General features: G+C 62.0%; 1 protein-coding gene across 1 annotated transcript in view; it reads right to left on the bottom strand.

The window, feature by feature from the left end:
• HTRA3 (HtrA serine peptidase 3) overlaps positions 1-13,714 on the bottom strand; it is a 23,521-nt gene extending 9,807 nt beyond the window's left edge. Inside the window, exons 1-3 of the mRNA XM_031020497.2 lie at positions 13,100-13,714; positions 2,238-2,385; positions 1,019-1,088 (exon numbers count right to left, since the gene is read on the bottom strand). Of these exons, the coding sequence (XP_030876357.2) occupies positions 1,019-1,088; positions 2,238-2,385; positions 13,100-13,610 (729 nt within the window). The 5' untranslated portion in view covers positions 13,611-13,714. The remainder of the gene's footprint in view (positions 1-1,018; positions 1,089-2,237; positions 2,386-13,099) is intronic.
• Positions 13,715-15,717: the final 2,003 nt, after the last annotated feature.

Here is a 15,717-nt window from a genome sequence, read left to right as displayed (position 1 = left end):
GGGGGGGCAGATCTGCCTACACAGGGAGAGGGTAGCACTGGGGGGCGGTGTGCTCCCCCAGTGCCGATGGCAGGCTCTGCTCCGTGAATTCTGCACCAGGCACTGTCCTCCCGGAGACTCAGGGCAAGGGACACCGGACGGAGCCGGGCGGGGTGCGCGCTCAGACACACACAGGGCTTCTGCCTCCGTACATGGGGTCCAATGGTCGGAGATCAGAATTCACGGATGCGTGACAATGCCCAAGCCTCGCCAGAGCCGAGAGGAACCCCGGCCCATGGCCAGGATGCCAGGGAGGAGGAAGGCCGGACGCAGCTCAGGACCCTCTCTGCCACCCCAGAGGGGCCCGGACGGAGCAGGTACTCAGTGTCTGAGGCTGCTTAGCAGAGGTGAGGGAGAAAGGGCACCCCAGGGGTCTGGGACACGAGGGGGAACGTCTCAGGGACGTGAGGGAGTGCAGAAGGCTGCCTCGCGGGCAGGACCAGTGTCAGGGGCTCACGTCACCAAGCCCTCCAAGCCAGACACAAAGTGATTTAATGCCCACGATCACCCTACATGGTAGCAGGCCCCAGACGCCGTGGCCCAGGACACGAGGGCCTCGTCTGGGTCAGGCAGCCTGGCCACTCGGCCCCAGGGGGACCGTGGCCTCTGTCCACTCCCACGGTCAGCTTCCACCGCCGCCAAGCTCTGAGTGTGGCCCGGGGCAGGGGCTGCACCTGACCGCTTCCTGCACCCACGGTAGGAGCTGGCTGTCTGCACGTGGGGCCTGAGGCCGCCGGCGGCCTCCTCCCCCAGGTCAGGGGTCACAGCCGAGGCTCCCAGGCTCGATGAGCATCTCATCTGTGTCTGGGATCTGGACCGCTTGGTCTTGCCCACCCGCCCACTGGGACATGGGCCTCCAAGGCTGATGTGGCAAAGGCATTGCCGCCTGCCAGGCTAGACTGCCGTCAGCAATTAGCTGGCTTGGAGCCTGGTGCCCGGAGCCTTCTAGAAAGACATTGGCCCCATCTGAGCCACTGACAAGGCCAGGGATGTGCCACTTAGCATGTCCAGTTGTAATTTCCTCAATGACATGTCTCGGGGTCTGGAGCCTGCAGAAAGGGCAGGTAAGGGGTCAGCTCTGGGGCCTGAGAGACCTGGGGTCAAAGCCCAGCTCGGCACTCGGCAGCTCTGTGGGCCTGGAGAAGGTCCCCTGCCTCACTCCACACCCAGGGAACGGGAACATCAAAGCCTAGCATCTGGGGTTCAGCCGTGCGTGAGAGCAGAAAGGGCCTCGGGGTGCAGAGTGTCAGTCAGCACGGAGGGGTGGGCCCCTGGTCCTGACTCAGGGTGAGTCCTGCCTATGCCCGGCTCCCTCCTCTAAGAGGTGGGCACTCACCAGGGCTGTTGAGACACATGTTGGCAAAGCGGCCACCAGGGCTCGGAGCACACAGTTGGTCCAAGGGCATTGCTGTTCTGATGGGGGGCTCATGCTGTTTGTTGCTCGCCCCGTGAGGCACCATCAGGGGTGAAGACAGTCCCCGCCCTCCAGAGATGGGGGGCAGTGACACCTCGTGACAAGGGCTCCCACTGGGCAAGCACCATGCCCAGTGAGCAGGAAGCCCCATGCTGGGGCCAGAGATCAGGGCGTGAGCGATTCTGCCCACCCCCCAGGGACCCCCATGGGCCTCAGTGTCGGCATCACGGCACCAGCCTGCCTCCAACCCCCCGGGGAAAGCGCCACGCAAACGTACAAGGCCCCAGTGCCCTGGCCCGAGGCTGCGGGGTGACTGTCCACTCCGGTGCACAGGGGCCTGGCTCCCTCTGTCCCCCATCAGCGTGGAGGGGTTCAGACCCTACGAGCCTCATCTGGGCGGTTTGGTGGCCCCCTCCACACACACGGGCCAAGAGGTGAAGTCAGACAGAAGGAAGAAACACTTTTAACTTGAGACGACCCGCTGCCAATGTTTTCTCTTTGGGAAGTAGAGGTCTCTCTGGGAGGAGACCCCAGGATTCCACGGGCGATCAGCCTTTGGGGTGGCAGTGCTTCCCAGAACCAGCTCAGGCAGCCTCTGTGACACCAGGGCGCCCCCTGCCCCGGGACACACCTGCTTAGCAAACCTGCAGCCCGGAGGGTGCAGGTGTGTATCCATTCCCCTCAGCGAGGACACCAGGGGCAGAGAGTGGGCCTCCCTCCCCAAGGGTACACGCCACGGAGGTGTCAGGGAGACCCACCTGACCCCACATGCACCTGGCTTCACCTGCTCCCGGTGCTAGAATGGGCGGACGCCTGGGAGGGGCTCACGCACCTCAGGAAGAGCTCTATGTGGACCACGGCCGGCGCGATCTTCTCCACCACGTCCGCGATGAAGTTGAACTTGTACCGTGGGCTGGTCAGCTGGTGGAGACCTGCACTGGCAGGAAGAACCAGGAGCATTAGTGAGGCGCCCGAACCCCCACCCAGGAGGAAGCTCCCCCAGGGACCCCACCAGGCTCGGAGACCCTCAGCGATGCCCCAAACTCAGCAGCACAGTGACACCCAGACGTTTGGGAGGGGGCTTCTTTGCCCCAAGAATAGCGAATGCTGAGCTTCCTCACATTACCTCACTGGACGCCACCAAGCAGGCCAGGAGGCTCAGAGCAGTGAGGACACTTGCCCTCGGCTGTGAGCAGTGACAGGACATTGGAGCTAGATCTGGGCCAGCCCCCGGGGGCCCTGACCCTTTCTCTGATAGACGGCAGTGCCCCGGCTTGAGGCAACCGTCCCCTCCCCTGCGGCTCTGGCCTGTTGCTCCAGCCCTGGGGCTAAAGCAGTGATTGGGCAAGGGTCCGGCAGGGGCCCCCGGCTCGCCCTTCCAAGCTGCCCCAGTCTGGCCATGGTGTGACCCCCTCCTGGGCCCCGCGGGGCTCCGATGTCTGAGTCGCCAGGGCCCCCTATCCAACTTGGCCAGGCCCCAAGTCCAACTTGCCGGGTGGTTCACGAACCCCCCTGGAACCTTTGCCGGCTCAGATTTCTGCTGCTGTCAGCAGCGGGGGCTGCCGCCTGCCAGAACTGCAGGCCTGAGGGATGTGGGTGGCACGGGGCCCACACCCCTTTGGTCTCCCTTGCTTGGGCATGTGCCGAGACCCCTCAGGTCCCCCCCGGAGACTGGCGCTACCTGGAACCCATGGTCCCCGAATGAGCTTATGCCTGGAGCTGGGCGCATGCCGGGCTTGGCTGGGCACCCCTCCTCCAGCTGTGTGGTTTAGGCAAATCACTCGCCCTCTCTGGGCCTTGATTCCTAGTCTGAAACTGAGACTGAAGATGACCCCTCCTGCCCTGTGGGAACTGGGTAGGAATGTGACTTGCGGGTGCGAAGCTCCCTGCCCAGGGGAGCCCACCATGCCCCCTGGCACCTGGGTCAGTGAGCAAACAGGGCTTGGCCTGTGAAGGCTAGTTTTGCAGCTGAGGCATGAGGATCTAGTGAGAATCTGGTTTTCCGTTTTGTCCAGAGGGACAGGAGGTCATGGTGAGTGTGGCCACCCTGCATGCCCCATAAACATTTGTGGGCACATCCCGACTATTCTCCCCATGTCCAGGGGGCAGCCAGGGCGGGGGTCACTGCCTCCCTCTCAAAGGTGGGGCGACTGTGGGGCTGGGTGATAAATCCTCCTGCCCGAAGACACATATCGAGTTGGAGAAGGCACGTTCCGAGCTTGGGCCGGGGGCTCGCTTCCTTAGGAGCCCCTCACCCATCCCCAGTGGCTCCCTCATGCCCTGACTGTCTATTATGCCCGGACTGGGACTCTGGGTCTGGAGAGGGCTTGCCTCAGGCTCCAAGGTCAGGGGTGGAGAGGAAGCCCCACCCACCAATTCTATGATGTCCGTCTCTCAGCCAGGCAGTGGGCGTGGGACATGGGGGCGCAGGCCACTGTGGTCAGCCTGAATCAAAGGCGGCCTGTCCCGGGGTGGCCGGAGCCCAGCTGGGAGACATGGCCTGTGGCTGGCCATGGCTGAGGCCCCTCGCCCAACCAACTGCAGGAGGCCAGGGGCTACCTGCCTGGGAGCCCTCCCCCAGGTGGCAAAACCCTCGGAGGGGTGGGGTTTAGGGTTCAGAGCTCACAATAACAAGGGCCCCAGGGGCTGGTCCCACTCTGGTTCCACACATTTATTTCCACGCAGCATTGCGAATTGTCCCTGAAACTCTACAGTTTCACTAGTCAGCTGTGGGGGCTAAGGCCAGCTCGGTCTCCCCTACCCCGAGGCCCCTGGAAACCCAAACCATGCTCTTGCCTCCAGGCAGAGGAAGGAAACCAGTCACAGAAACTGCTGTCCTGTCGGGTTCTGGTCTCTAACGGGACACTCCTCACCAGGTAATTCCCGTGGCCCTGGGACCTCAGAGGACCTCCGCCCCAGGCCCTTCTCCCTTCCACGGGTCGGGGCTTGGCAGGGTCTGCAGGTCTCCCTCATGTGCTGGGTTCACCCCAGCCGAGGTGCGTGCCCACCGTGCCGTGCTGGGCTGGGCAGTCCCCAAGGGCCACATCAGGTGTCACCCCCTCAGCTGTGTAACCTGTTGGGCCATTTACCCCAAGTCTCTGTTCCATCACCCGCCGTTCTGTGCCCCACCTACACAGACCACTCCCCACTGCTCCCTAGCAAGATGCTCCAGCTTGTCCCGGGCACAACTCAAATCCCACCTCCTCCAGGCAGGCCCCTGGCAGGCTTCTTCCAGCAGAATGAGTCTCTCCTTCCTCGGGGTTCCCAGAATAATGCCCCGCCCTTGGCACTCCCTCTCACATGGGGCATATTCAATCCACGCATGCTGAGTGTCTCTGTGTGCCCTCTACGCCAAGTACAGACGAGTGACCAGCCAGGCACAGCACAGGGTGACAGGGGATGGGGCAGAGGGAAGCCCAGGGATGCCTCGATCCAGGTCCCAAAGACTTCAGAGCCTGAGCCCTCCCTGACCCAGGGCCTGGGGCACCCCCATGGGGCTCCAGGGTCAGCCAGCTGGTGACCTGGGCCCTGCCAGGCCCTGTCCCTTTAAGCAGACCAACCGTGGTGGGTGGTGGGGAGGGGGTGGTGGGGCGGGGCAGGGCCAGCTTCCTGGTCCTCCTCCCCACACACAGATGAATCACCCCATGAATCAGTGGGAAGGGAGGACTCGGTTCCCACCGCTTCTTCCCACATGAAAACCTTGGGCCCCACGGCTGGAAAGCAGACGCTGTTTATTTGGGGTTTTGACAACCCCCACCCCCACCCCGTCCTCCAGCCAAAGTTCTGAAGTCAACAGTCAGTCCCGACCAGATTCAGCTGTTAGCATTTTGTTTTATTTTGTTTTCAAAAATAAACTGTAATCCACAGGACTTGGAAGTTCTAGTTGGGAGGAATTTGACACAGAGCAAAGCAATCAGGGCCAGGTGTCTTGTGGCGCCACCGGGGAGGGGAAGGGGCACAGCCAGGATGCGAGCGAGCGCCTGGGACCACGCACAGCAGGGAGAGGAGCTGGGCTGCCGGGCTCCGACCCAACATTCTTGCCTGGCAGAGCTCAGGGACAGTGGCAAACCCTGAAAGAGGACTCACCATATGCCAGCTCTGGACAGTCGTAATGCCATGGAACAGATGGGGAGACCGAGGCCCGGAGTGGGAAACTGACTAGCTCAGACGTTCCGCAGGGCCACTTTGTACTGCTGCTACGCAGGCTGGGAACTGTACGAGTCCATTATTAACAAAGATCACGGTGCGCCCAGCTTCCCTTGCACAGCCTGCCCATCTGTAGGCACCACCCCTCCAGCACATAATGGGCAGCCGGGACAGAGACCCAGGTCTGTTCCGCTAACCCTGAGGTCATTGCCCTTAGTCTATCAGAAGAAGCCCCCACCTGTCACCCAGTGGTTAGCTATGAGCTGGGATGGAAGGGCCATCAGCAGATGACCACAAAGCCCCAGCTGTGCCCATCTGTCCATAATGCTATACACAGCCTGCAGACTAGATGACAACATCTTATCAGTGCATTCAAGGACCTGGGTGTCCGGGTTCCATCTGCATTTGCAGGCTCGCCTACTGCCACTCTCCCCTCTGTACCCCCAGCTCTGGTTCCCTCTGTCAGCAATTGCCCTTCTCTCATCCTTCAAGCAGGCTCAGTGACCACAACCACCCCTCTGGGTTCCACAGCCCCTCGGAACCCCTCCCAAGGCGTGTCCCTCGGACTGTCCTCATTGCCTGGGTGCCCCCAATCCACAGCACTGAGCAGGGAGCAGTGAGAGAATGAGTGAATGCGCAAGGGGGTGCACGAATGCTCTGTGGGGACAAATGCACCATCTCAGGGGCCCCTCCACGGCCCCAGCCCCCACCCGCAGGCCCCACGCACCCACCAGGGGCAGGCTTTGAAGCCCCAGGAGCTGCCTCCCGGGTCTAATTAGTCCTTAGAACAGTTCCCTGTGTTTTTCTTGATCTTGAAAACTTGCCTGTCCCCAAGTGACTGCCTCCCCCCCGAGCCAAGAACAGGGGCTCCAGATCCCACTGTGGCTCCCAGGGGCATGGTGCTGCGGTCTGTGGCCCTCAGGCCCAGGCTCCTGTCCCTGGATGCAGGGCTCCCCCCCTTGCACGGGTCCTGCCCAGCAGCCGCCATTCGCTGGGCCCCGGACGTTTATGAGACCAGTGAACTCTCGAAGCTGTTCTGTGAGGCAGGATCTTTGCCCATTTCCTGGGCCAGGAGAACCCCCCACCCAAGGCCCAGAGCCAGGTCCCTTGACGCTGACCCCAGGTCCCTCCTCTGCTCTGGGCTGGTCCTCAGCCAGTGATGGGCTGTCCTGCCCAGGGGCACCCAGCTTGGCCAGTCTTCGGCTTGGGGTCAGTCTGGCTCCTGTAATGTGCTAACCTCATGCCATTAGCTTGTCTGTCCTTTACCAAAAGGGTACCACAGGCCAGGCAGGACTCTGGGTCACCATGGAAGCCAAGGTGGGGTCAGCCCCAGGCCCTCCTCCAACAGGAAGCATTCTCTGGCCTGACTGGTACAGCGGCTGACTCCTCTGGGCTCAGGCTCCCCAGCTGGGTCGTGCACTGAACAAGGTCAGTAGAACTCCCTTGGGCACATGGTAGCCCTTCCACAAACATGGCCTTCCAGCATCTTCCTTCCTCCACTACCTCTCCTTCTCTCTCACAAATTCCATTTATGTCAGAAACACCCACTTATCGGCACTGAGGTCTGTTCACACTAAAGTCTGTTAGATTTGACGCTGTGCAAAGCACTTTAAATTCCTCACCTCACTGATTGTCCAGGGACCCAGCCAGAAAGGTCCCATTTCACAGATAAATCTGAGGTGCAGAGAACTTAGGAGACTTGCAGGTGGGGTAGCTGGGACACACCCCTGAGCAGCTGGACGTGGAGAACAGAACTGAGTCCCAGTTCTGGGCTCTGCCTATCCTGTGCTATAGGGGCTAAAGCATACAGTTGGGCAGGTTGTGCACTGCATAACTCCAAGGGTTCACCGATTCCCCCCTACATGAGACCTGGTGTTCCGTTTAGGGCACACACATATACGTCCCAGCCACATCTTCTCTGTGCTGAGGACAAGGAGTCTGTGACTTTATTCTCTTTCTTACCTGCTTATTTAACACCCTTATCAAAATCAAACAGAAAAGCCACTTCCTCAAGACGCTGGAGATCTGCCCAGCATGCAGCACAGCAGATGGAGAATCAGGGGGCCTAGGCTTGGGCAGAGCTGTTCCTCCCCACCTGGGGTAGGTCCCTGCCCCTGCTGAGCTTTTTCTTATAAAGGGCCATGACAACAAGACCTAAATAATGTGTGTTTAAGGCTTTGGCAGCCTGAAGCACAAGCCTGGTGTCTCGCCCTTGACCTTGGTAAACCCGGTGGCTTTTCTCCCTCAAAGCAAGGCCCGAAAGGAGGCAATACTCAGACCCTCGGGAGGACAGACCGCTCACTTAGCCAGGTGCCCACCATGGACACGCGGACGCAGTCGCTCATCAGCTAGTCTCTTGCCACGGAACCCTGTCCCCACTGGAAACCCTCCGCACCAAGGTGCCCCTCGTACCTAATCTGCACTCATCACCTTGCCTCTCCAAACCTGCTCCTCCAGGCGCCCTGCCTCCAGGAGAGGCCCCGCCATTCATCCGCCCTGACAGCCCCCTGACCAGCCCCCGTCGGACACCCTCAGGCCTCATCAGCTCTCCCCACCCAGGGCACTGGCCTCCCACTAGCTGGGCCCCCTCTGCCATTTTGCACACCTGTTACCCATAAACCTTCGGTGGCTCTTTGCCTCCTGATGCTGGGTCATCCTCCCAGCGTTTCCCGCCATCCTTCTCTGCACGGGTGCTCTTTGTGCCCACCCCTCAATGGCTGTCTGTATGCTACCTCCTGTAGGAAGCCCTTCCTGATCTCCCCTTCCCCCATTCTGGCGGCGGTGTCTCCCTCAGCTGGGTTCCACACAGAGTCATCTGTCCCTCACGAGACAGGAGCAGGGGTTTCATAGGGATCTGCTAATGTGATGAAGCCGGGCAGGAAGGCGAGGCCAGGCGGCATCAGAAGTTTGTGCTTGCTTGGTCTTGAAGGCAGTGGGAGCCATGGCTGGGCTTTGGGCAGGGAGATCCAAGTCTTACGACACCCCCTCGGGCCGCTGTGTGGAGGTGCAGGGCAAGGGGAGAAGCCTGAGCAGGCAGACCCCAGGGCTTGCTGTGGGACCCCGGGCGCACCTCCAGGCCGACAACAGGAGCACAGAGGGTGGGGGTGCTCCCTGGGCCCCTGGTCACAAAGCACGGCTGCTCAGTACCCCGGTCTCCGCTCCCCTCTGACGGGGCTCCTGGCTCAGAAGGGCCAGAGGCTGCAGCTGGGCTCTGCTGTCCAGCGTGAGGGCAAGGGGGGGAGAAGGACGGGAGGCGTCATCCTGCCCGGTCCCCGGCGCTGAATTCCATCCAAGACATACGCAGGAAGCCGCGAAGGGAATTAGAACTCAAACATCGAGCAAAGCTCTTAAATAAATAAAACAGGGAGAGACACCGTCGGAACCTGCGCTGGGCTTGCACAATCCACGCGGATTATCAAATGCCACGTTGTAAATTGCCCTTGGGCTCTAAGTTTTGAATTAATTGTATGCACATAGACCTATTTGTCTGAGTCGTGGGCAGGGAGGCTTTGAGGGTCACGGGGCTCTGCTTAGGTGAACAAGGAAGCCTCCTCTCCCTGTAGACACGCTGAGCACGTTCATCTCCATGTTACTAACCCACTGACAGACACTTCTCCACACCACGCAGTCCCCCTGCTGCCAGGGGAGATGGGGATATGCAAAGCTCCTGGAAGGGTAGTGAGCCCCCTTCACTGGGGGTATGCAAGGAGGATCCGAGGGTCATAGGGGATTCACCTATTGAACAGATGATCCATTCATTCCACAGTTCCTACCGTGCGCCGGGTGCTGCAGCGGGCCTCGCAGGGAATCAAGGGCTCAGAGCCGGTGAGATGGAGACACTGCAGAGAAGCCTGGTCACACTGGTGAAGGGAGGGTCTGCTGGAACCCCGTGGTGTGCTCATGAGGCTGAGGAAGGGGTTGTCTGGGTGTGGTGTCAGGGAAGGTGGCTCAGGGGTGGTGGGATATCTAGGCCCAGACAGAGGAGGACATGGCTCTATGAAGGTGAGGAATGGGCATCTGGGGCTGCAGGCCCAGCATGTGCAAGGGCCCTGAGGTGGGGAGCAGAAGGGCAGGCAGGAGCACAGAGGATGAGGTGGCACTGCGGGGTGGGAGGGGCCAGACGGCACAGGGCCTCGCGGGTCAGTCAGTGCTAGGGAGCTGCCGAGGGGTTCCTGCTGGGGACGGGCAGAATGCATTGATCCAGGTTATCATGGTCACTGCGGGGAGAAGTGACCGGAGGGAGATGAGGGAGGTGGGGCGGTGCAGGCCAGTGGTGCTGGGGCAAGGAGGATCGAGGGCGGCTCGGGGGCAGGTTCCAGGTGGAGCTGAGGACTCGCCTGTGGATGGGAGTGAGGAGCCAGGGGAAGGTGACATGACAAACATGTGCAGCTGAGGACCAGGTCAGCAGAGGACAAGCCGGGCACTGGGGACTGGACCTGAGTCGTCAGTGCCTGGACATCTGAAGGCAGGCCCAGTTGAGGGTGGAGACGGTGGGGATTTTGTGCAGAGAAGCCCGGGATGGGCAGCACCTCGCCGGCCACTACACGTGGACATCACCCAGTGACCTCGGGACAGACCCTCGGGAGGGCGGGGATGGAGTGGACGCTGTCAGTGACACTCGATGAAGGCTGAGCCCCGTGGCGCCGGACACCCTGGCCGGACCTGGACTCCAGCCCTCGGGGACCTTCTGTCCCCCACCTGCAGAAGAAAGCCTGGGCCCCGTGACAGCGCCGCCTTCAAAGCCAGCCAGAGCGGGGGTCCTGGCCTGGCTCGGTCACTTCCTGGCCAAGTGACCTCAGACCAATCACTTGACCGCCCCCTGCCTCCCTGAGCGCATCTGGGCTGTACGAAGGGCCAGATTGGCAGAGGCAGATAAACAGCGCGAGCAAGAGACCCCATCCGGCACAGCAAGTATTCTGTAAGGGCTGGGTTTAGCGAGTGTAACTGGCAGAAACCTGGATGTCTGCGGTCCCTGTGCATGGGGCAATCTGATGGCACAGGGCCCAGGAGCGAGGGCGGGGCCACACAGACCATAACGTGCACAGTGAGCACCGACCCCAGCCCCGAGCGCCCTCCCAGCAGCACTGAGGTCTCCCACCCCCCTGTTTAAGGCCCCGGCTCCCTCCCGGCTTCCTTGCCCCTGTGGCTCTGGCTGGGTCAGGCCTGGACCTGAGAGGTCGCTCCTTCTGCCTCTGCTTTGCTCCGGTCCCTCCTGTCCCGCCCATCCTTTGCGGGGAGAGCTCCAACTCACCTTCCACAGCTCAGCACAGAAGCTGACCTGGCCAGATAAACCAGACACGGTGGTGGTCCTAACAGGGACAGTCACCCGTGAACAAATAAGTGGTCTACCGAGGGCTCAGTAGGGGGCACGTGCCCACACACCCTGGCTCATTGATCCCTGCCAGCCCCACCCGCGTTACAGAAGAGGAGACGGGGGTCAGTAGCCTTAGAGCCCCAGCCCGTGACCTCCACGCTGGCAGCCCCTTCCTCCCATCGTGCCCTTCCTGCCTGTGGAGTGACCTCTGCACCTGTCTGGGGTCAGGCTCCTCCTGTCTTCTCACCCTCCCACGTGTCTCCCCAGCTGTCGAGTTTCTCCAGGGCACAGATGGGGTCTGCCCATCATGGTTCCCTTGTCGCCAGCCCCGGGCCAGCTGGACACACAGACAAGGTACTTCACAAATGTGGACTCCATCCTCAAAAAATGAGGGTTTCGAAATGCTTGGGACCTCCCCTCCCCTGGCCCTGGAACCTTATTCTAACAGCATCCCCCACACGGGGGAGTCAGGGTTGGGGGGCCCCATGGACACAACCAAGCTGTAGTGGGCGGGCGCGCCTCGCCCTGAGCCTGCGGTCTCTCGGAGCCACCGGCATGGCCTGAGGTGGCGCCCCCAGTGCCAAGCCCCGGGGCAGAGGGCCACCTGTGAGGTGTAGCCATGGTGGCTCATTCACTGCCAATGCCCGTCTCAGACGCTCCGTGGGGCCTGGCGCCCTCATCCCTCGCTCTCCTGGGCACGATCTAAACACAAGTCTGACACTGTCGCCCTCACCTCCCTTAGAGCCCTTCACTGGCCCCCCCAAATAATATTTAATCCTACACAGTCTTCCCAGACCGGGCTCCCCAGAACCCCAGGGTGCCAGGGGGAGCACATACGCGTTCTGCCAGGAAAGAAGAGCTCTCTGCTGAAATTCTCTTGGAAAACCCTGGGTTTTATGATTTTGTGTGTGTGGGTTTGTTTGTTTGTTTCTCACTGCAGGTTCTCTCAGAACTTCTGATAGACTCCAAGGTAGTGTGAATCACCACTGCATGGACGGTGTTTATGTTCCCAAACTTTCTGGGCCATGAGACACTTATTTTCAGAATACCAGACACAACTGGGGGAAGTCTGGCCTACAGGATGAAGTCTAAGCCAATGGCAGGACGCTTATGGCCATTCGTCCCCCATCCCCACCAGCCGGCCCAGCTGCGGGAGTCGCACCCCCCACCCCATGCATCCCACTCCCCACCAGCTGCTCCTGGCTCCGTGCTCCCCACGTGGTAGCTCACGCTCTCCCCTCTTCCCAGAGAACCGTTCCCTACCACTACCTGGAGAACCTGTCCCCCCTCATCCGCGGGATTCAGGTGAGACCCTCCTCATCCCTGAAGGCTTCTCGGCACCCCAGGCAGCTGGACTCCCCACGGTGCTCCCAGGGCCCGCAAAGCCGGGCCCGGTGGTCAGAGTCTCCCCCCACCAGCTGGAAACTGAGGGCATACACAGGGCTCGACTCATCGCTGCGAACTTGGGGCTCAGCCCCAAGCACATGGCAACCGCAAGTACCTACTGAACCGCCTTCCTAAGAAGTGCCCTAGACAAATAAAGGGGCGGCAGGGTATTCTAGCATTTTCTTCCATGCACAGGGTCAAGCTGTGTGGCAAGAAGCAGTTCTGGGCCAGCTCCGGGTGGGGGGAGGCTGTCCTAGGGTTTGAAGGGACAAAGGATGTCCCTGATTCAGCAGCCTGTCCCAGGAGGCCCCAAGCCACTCAGAGACCCCACATGCTGGCTCACCATTCCCAAACAGCTCTCTAGAGACGTGAACTCTTAAGTGCAGCTAAAAAGAAAGGAAACACTGGATGTCGCTCAAGAGAACATCTGTTCTGGGTTAGATTTAAGGCCAGGAAAGATTGCTTTCCACCCAGCACCCGGACAGAGCAGGAATATGGGAGCAGCAGAAATGATACACAAGACAGTTACGTTTTGATGGGGCCAGAGAGAGACAGGGAAGCAGAGAGCTAGACCAGACCCCTAGGGTGGTCAGGAGGGCACCGGGTTTCACTCTTAACTACTTCTGTGACTTTGGGCCTCAGTTTCCCCACCCGGAAGGCCAGGGGTCAGGTTAGATGATTTCTGCCCATTGTGCCCAGCCAGTGCTGACCTCGAGGCTCCTCCCTAGCTCTGCGCCTCAGTTTCCCCCGGGGGCGCCTTCCCCCCCACCCCGCGGCCGTCGCCCGGGCCGAGCGCTTACCCGATGGGCAGGCGCCCTTCTGCAGCTGGCGCACGGGCGTCCCCGAGAGCTCCAGCGCGCGCCGGCTGGCCGCCTGCAGCGCGCACACGTTGGCGTAGGTGTGCCCGTCGGTGCCGCACACGGCGTGCGCCCAGCGGCAGCGGCACACGCCGCGCGCGCACTCCAGGCTCTCCCCGCACGGCGAGTCGAGGGGGCGGCCGCACGGCTCGCCCTCGCTGGCCGCGCACACCAGGCAGCAGTTGCACAGGTCGGGCACGTAGCCGCCGGGGCAGCGGGGGCTCGGGCACCGCGACACGTCGCAGCGCGCGGGACACGGCGCCGCCGGGGGCTCTCGGGCCAGCGCCAGCGCGGCCAGCGCGGCCAGGAGCAGCGCGCGCGCCGGCATAGCGGCGGGGCCGGGGGCGGGCGGCAGCGCGGGGGACCGGCCGGGGACCAGCGGGGACGCCGAGGCCGTGCCGGGGCCGGGCGGCGGCCGCCTGTGGAGGGGACGGGGACGGGCGCGCGGCCACATGCGCCAGGGGCTCAGGCGGGCAGGCAGCGGGGCCACAGGGGCATGCCGGGCGGGGCGCGCGGACCGGAGAGGAGCCAGCTCCTTCTGGGCCGACACCGCGAGCCGGGGGGCTCCGCCGCATTTAAAGGCGCGCGCGCGCGCGGCCCGCCCTCGCTGGAAGGGGCGGTCCGACCCCTCGGCCAGCCCCGCCCCGGCCCCCGCCAGCCCCCGCCAGCCCCCGCCCGGCCTTCCCGGCCTGGACCCACCAGGCCCCCGGCCTGCCTGGTCTGGGAAAGGCGGGATATGGGTCAGCTGGCGGGGCCCGAGGGGCGGAGGGGCCCGCGGGGCGGAGGGGTCCGCTAGGCACAGGCCTCGGGCCCTCCCAAAGCCCCTGTGCCAGCCCTGTCCGTGCCCCGGGTTCCAAGGACCTGAGCTCCTCCTGTCCTCAGGGACATGGACAAGTCAGATCTCCCTGCTCCTCCTCCCCAGCACGCCCCCTCCCCCAGCTCCAGCGCTGGAAGGGCAGATGTCACCCCTCCTGGCTCCCCACCTCCACTGGGGACAGACCTTCAGGAAGCGCCCGCCTTGTGCCTGACTTCTCACTCTTTACAGCTTGGAGGATGTGACAGTCTGTCTGCCCTGTTTGACAGTTCTGTCTGGGCTTCCAATCCCAGCTCTCCCTGCTCTGTGACCCTGGGAGTTGGCTACGGCTCTGTGCCTCAGTTTCCCCCTGCCCAGAAGGGCAATGAAGAGCACTTTGCTCCTTCCCAGGATTGGTGGGAGGACCCCAGGGAAGGGGTGGGCTATGCAGCAATGGGACTGGGGTCTGGCAGAGGACACACCAGGAGCTGGTCACCGCCTGGTCAGAGGCTCCGGAAGCAGAAGCAAATCAGAGTGGCGACTCATTGGGCAGGAGAAAACACACGTGTGCAAGCCCTGGCCCTGGGGATCCTCACCCTGGGAAGTCTGGGAAGGCTGGCTCGCAGCATGATGCTTTTTTTAAATGCTTAAAACAGACTGCACAGTGTTAGAAGGGCTACTGGGATACGGGCATTAAATACATAGAACGACAAATCAGTCCATGATATACACGGGCTTCTTGGTGAGCATGTTAAATAACATCTGGCCAGTGGCGGAGTCACCAGCCAAGACTTCCAGGCAGTGCTGAGCAGAAGGGATACTTGGGGGGGCCCGCAGCGGCTAGGGTGGCCTGGAAATGTGCTGTCACCCCTCGGGGCAGTGCTTCTGCGTGCCTGGACGCTACGGTGCCCAGAAGAACAGAGACCACAGGCAGGGCCAGGAGCTCATTTCTTCTCACCCCTTTGTCTACAGATGGGGAAACAGTCTCCATAGAGGCTCCAGGGCTGGCGGCGGCTGCAGACGAGTGCCATACGAGCCTCTGTCACTTACGAGTGACAGCGACTATTACTTCTGGGCCTCGGGGGGTCCTGCATACATCATTTGACTCAATATTCACGGCGCCGAGGAGGCAGGTATTAGGATCCTTATGGGGAGGCTGCAGAAGGGGAAGGTCACAGCGTGTGGCAGGCAGGCTAGGACTCAGCTCTGGGCCTTTCTGCCAGTCAGGTCCAAGCTCTTCCCTCAAGACCACACTGCCCCCAATGGCCACCTATGACCTCTACAACCGCCTGGCTAAGGGGATATCCATTCCTTGTACGGATGGGGAAACTGAGGCCCAGAGAGAAAGGACGCATACAAGCTTCCCTCCCGCGCTTAGAAGCGGGGGTGTGGTCCCTGGGGTCGTCTCTGTTCTCCCCTTACATGGCTGGGCTCCGGGAGGCTGCAGTGAGCAGGGGCTGGGTGGGGAGGGGTGGCAGAGTGCTCTGCGGGCTCACAGGGGCGTCCATTTCCAGATGTCAGAGGCAGCTGCCGCGGAGACGGTGGAAACAGCGCCCCCTGCCGCTCCTGCTCCTTCCTGCCTCCCGCTCTGCAAACCGGGTCGCCCCCACGAGCTTCCCCTCTGGCCTTGGAACCCCTTCCCGGGATCTGAGTCTCTCCCGGAGCCCTGCCCACCTGTGGGTGCGCATTCCTTGAAGGGGGGCGCTTTGGCGAGGGGCGGAGGCTCTGCTGCCATCAGGACCTACGCGGGACCAGAGGCACCTTGTCC

Source organism: Leptonychotes weddellii, chromosome 2 (genome assembly GCF_054177405.1).
Source record: "Leptonychotes weddellii isolate Sample4059 chromosome 2, ASM5417740v2, whole genome shotgun sequence".
Lineage (NCBI taxonomy): Eukaryota > Metazoa > Chordata > Mammalia > Carnivora > Phocidae > Leptonychotes > Leptonychotes weddellii.
Note: the sequence above shows the minus strand (reverse complement) of the source record. Positions and strands in the feature narration are given on the sequence as shown.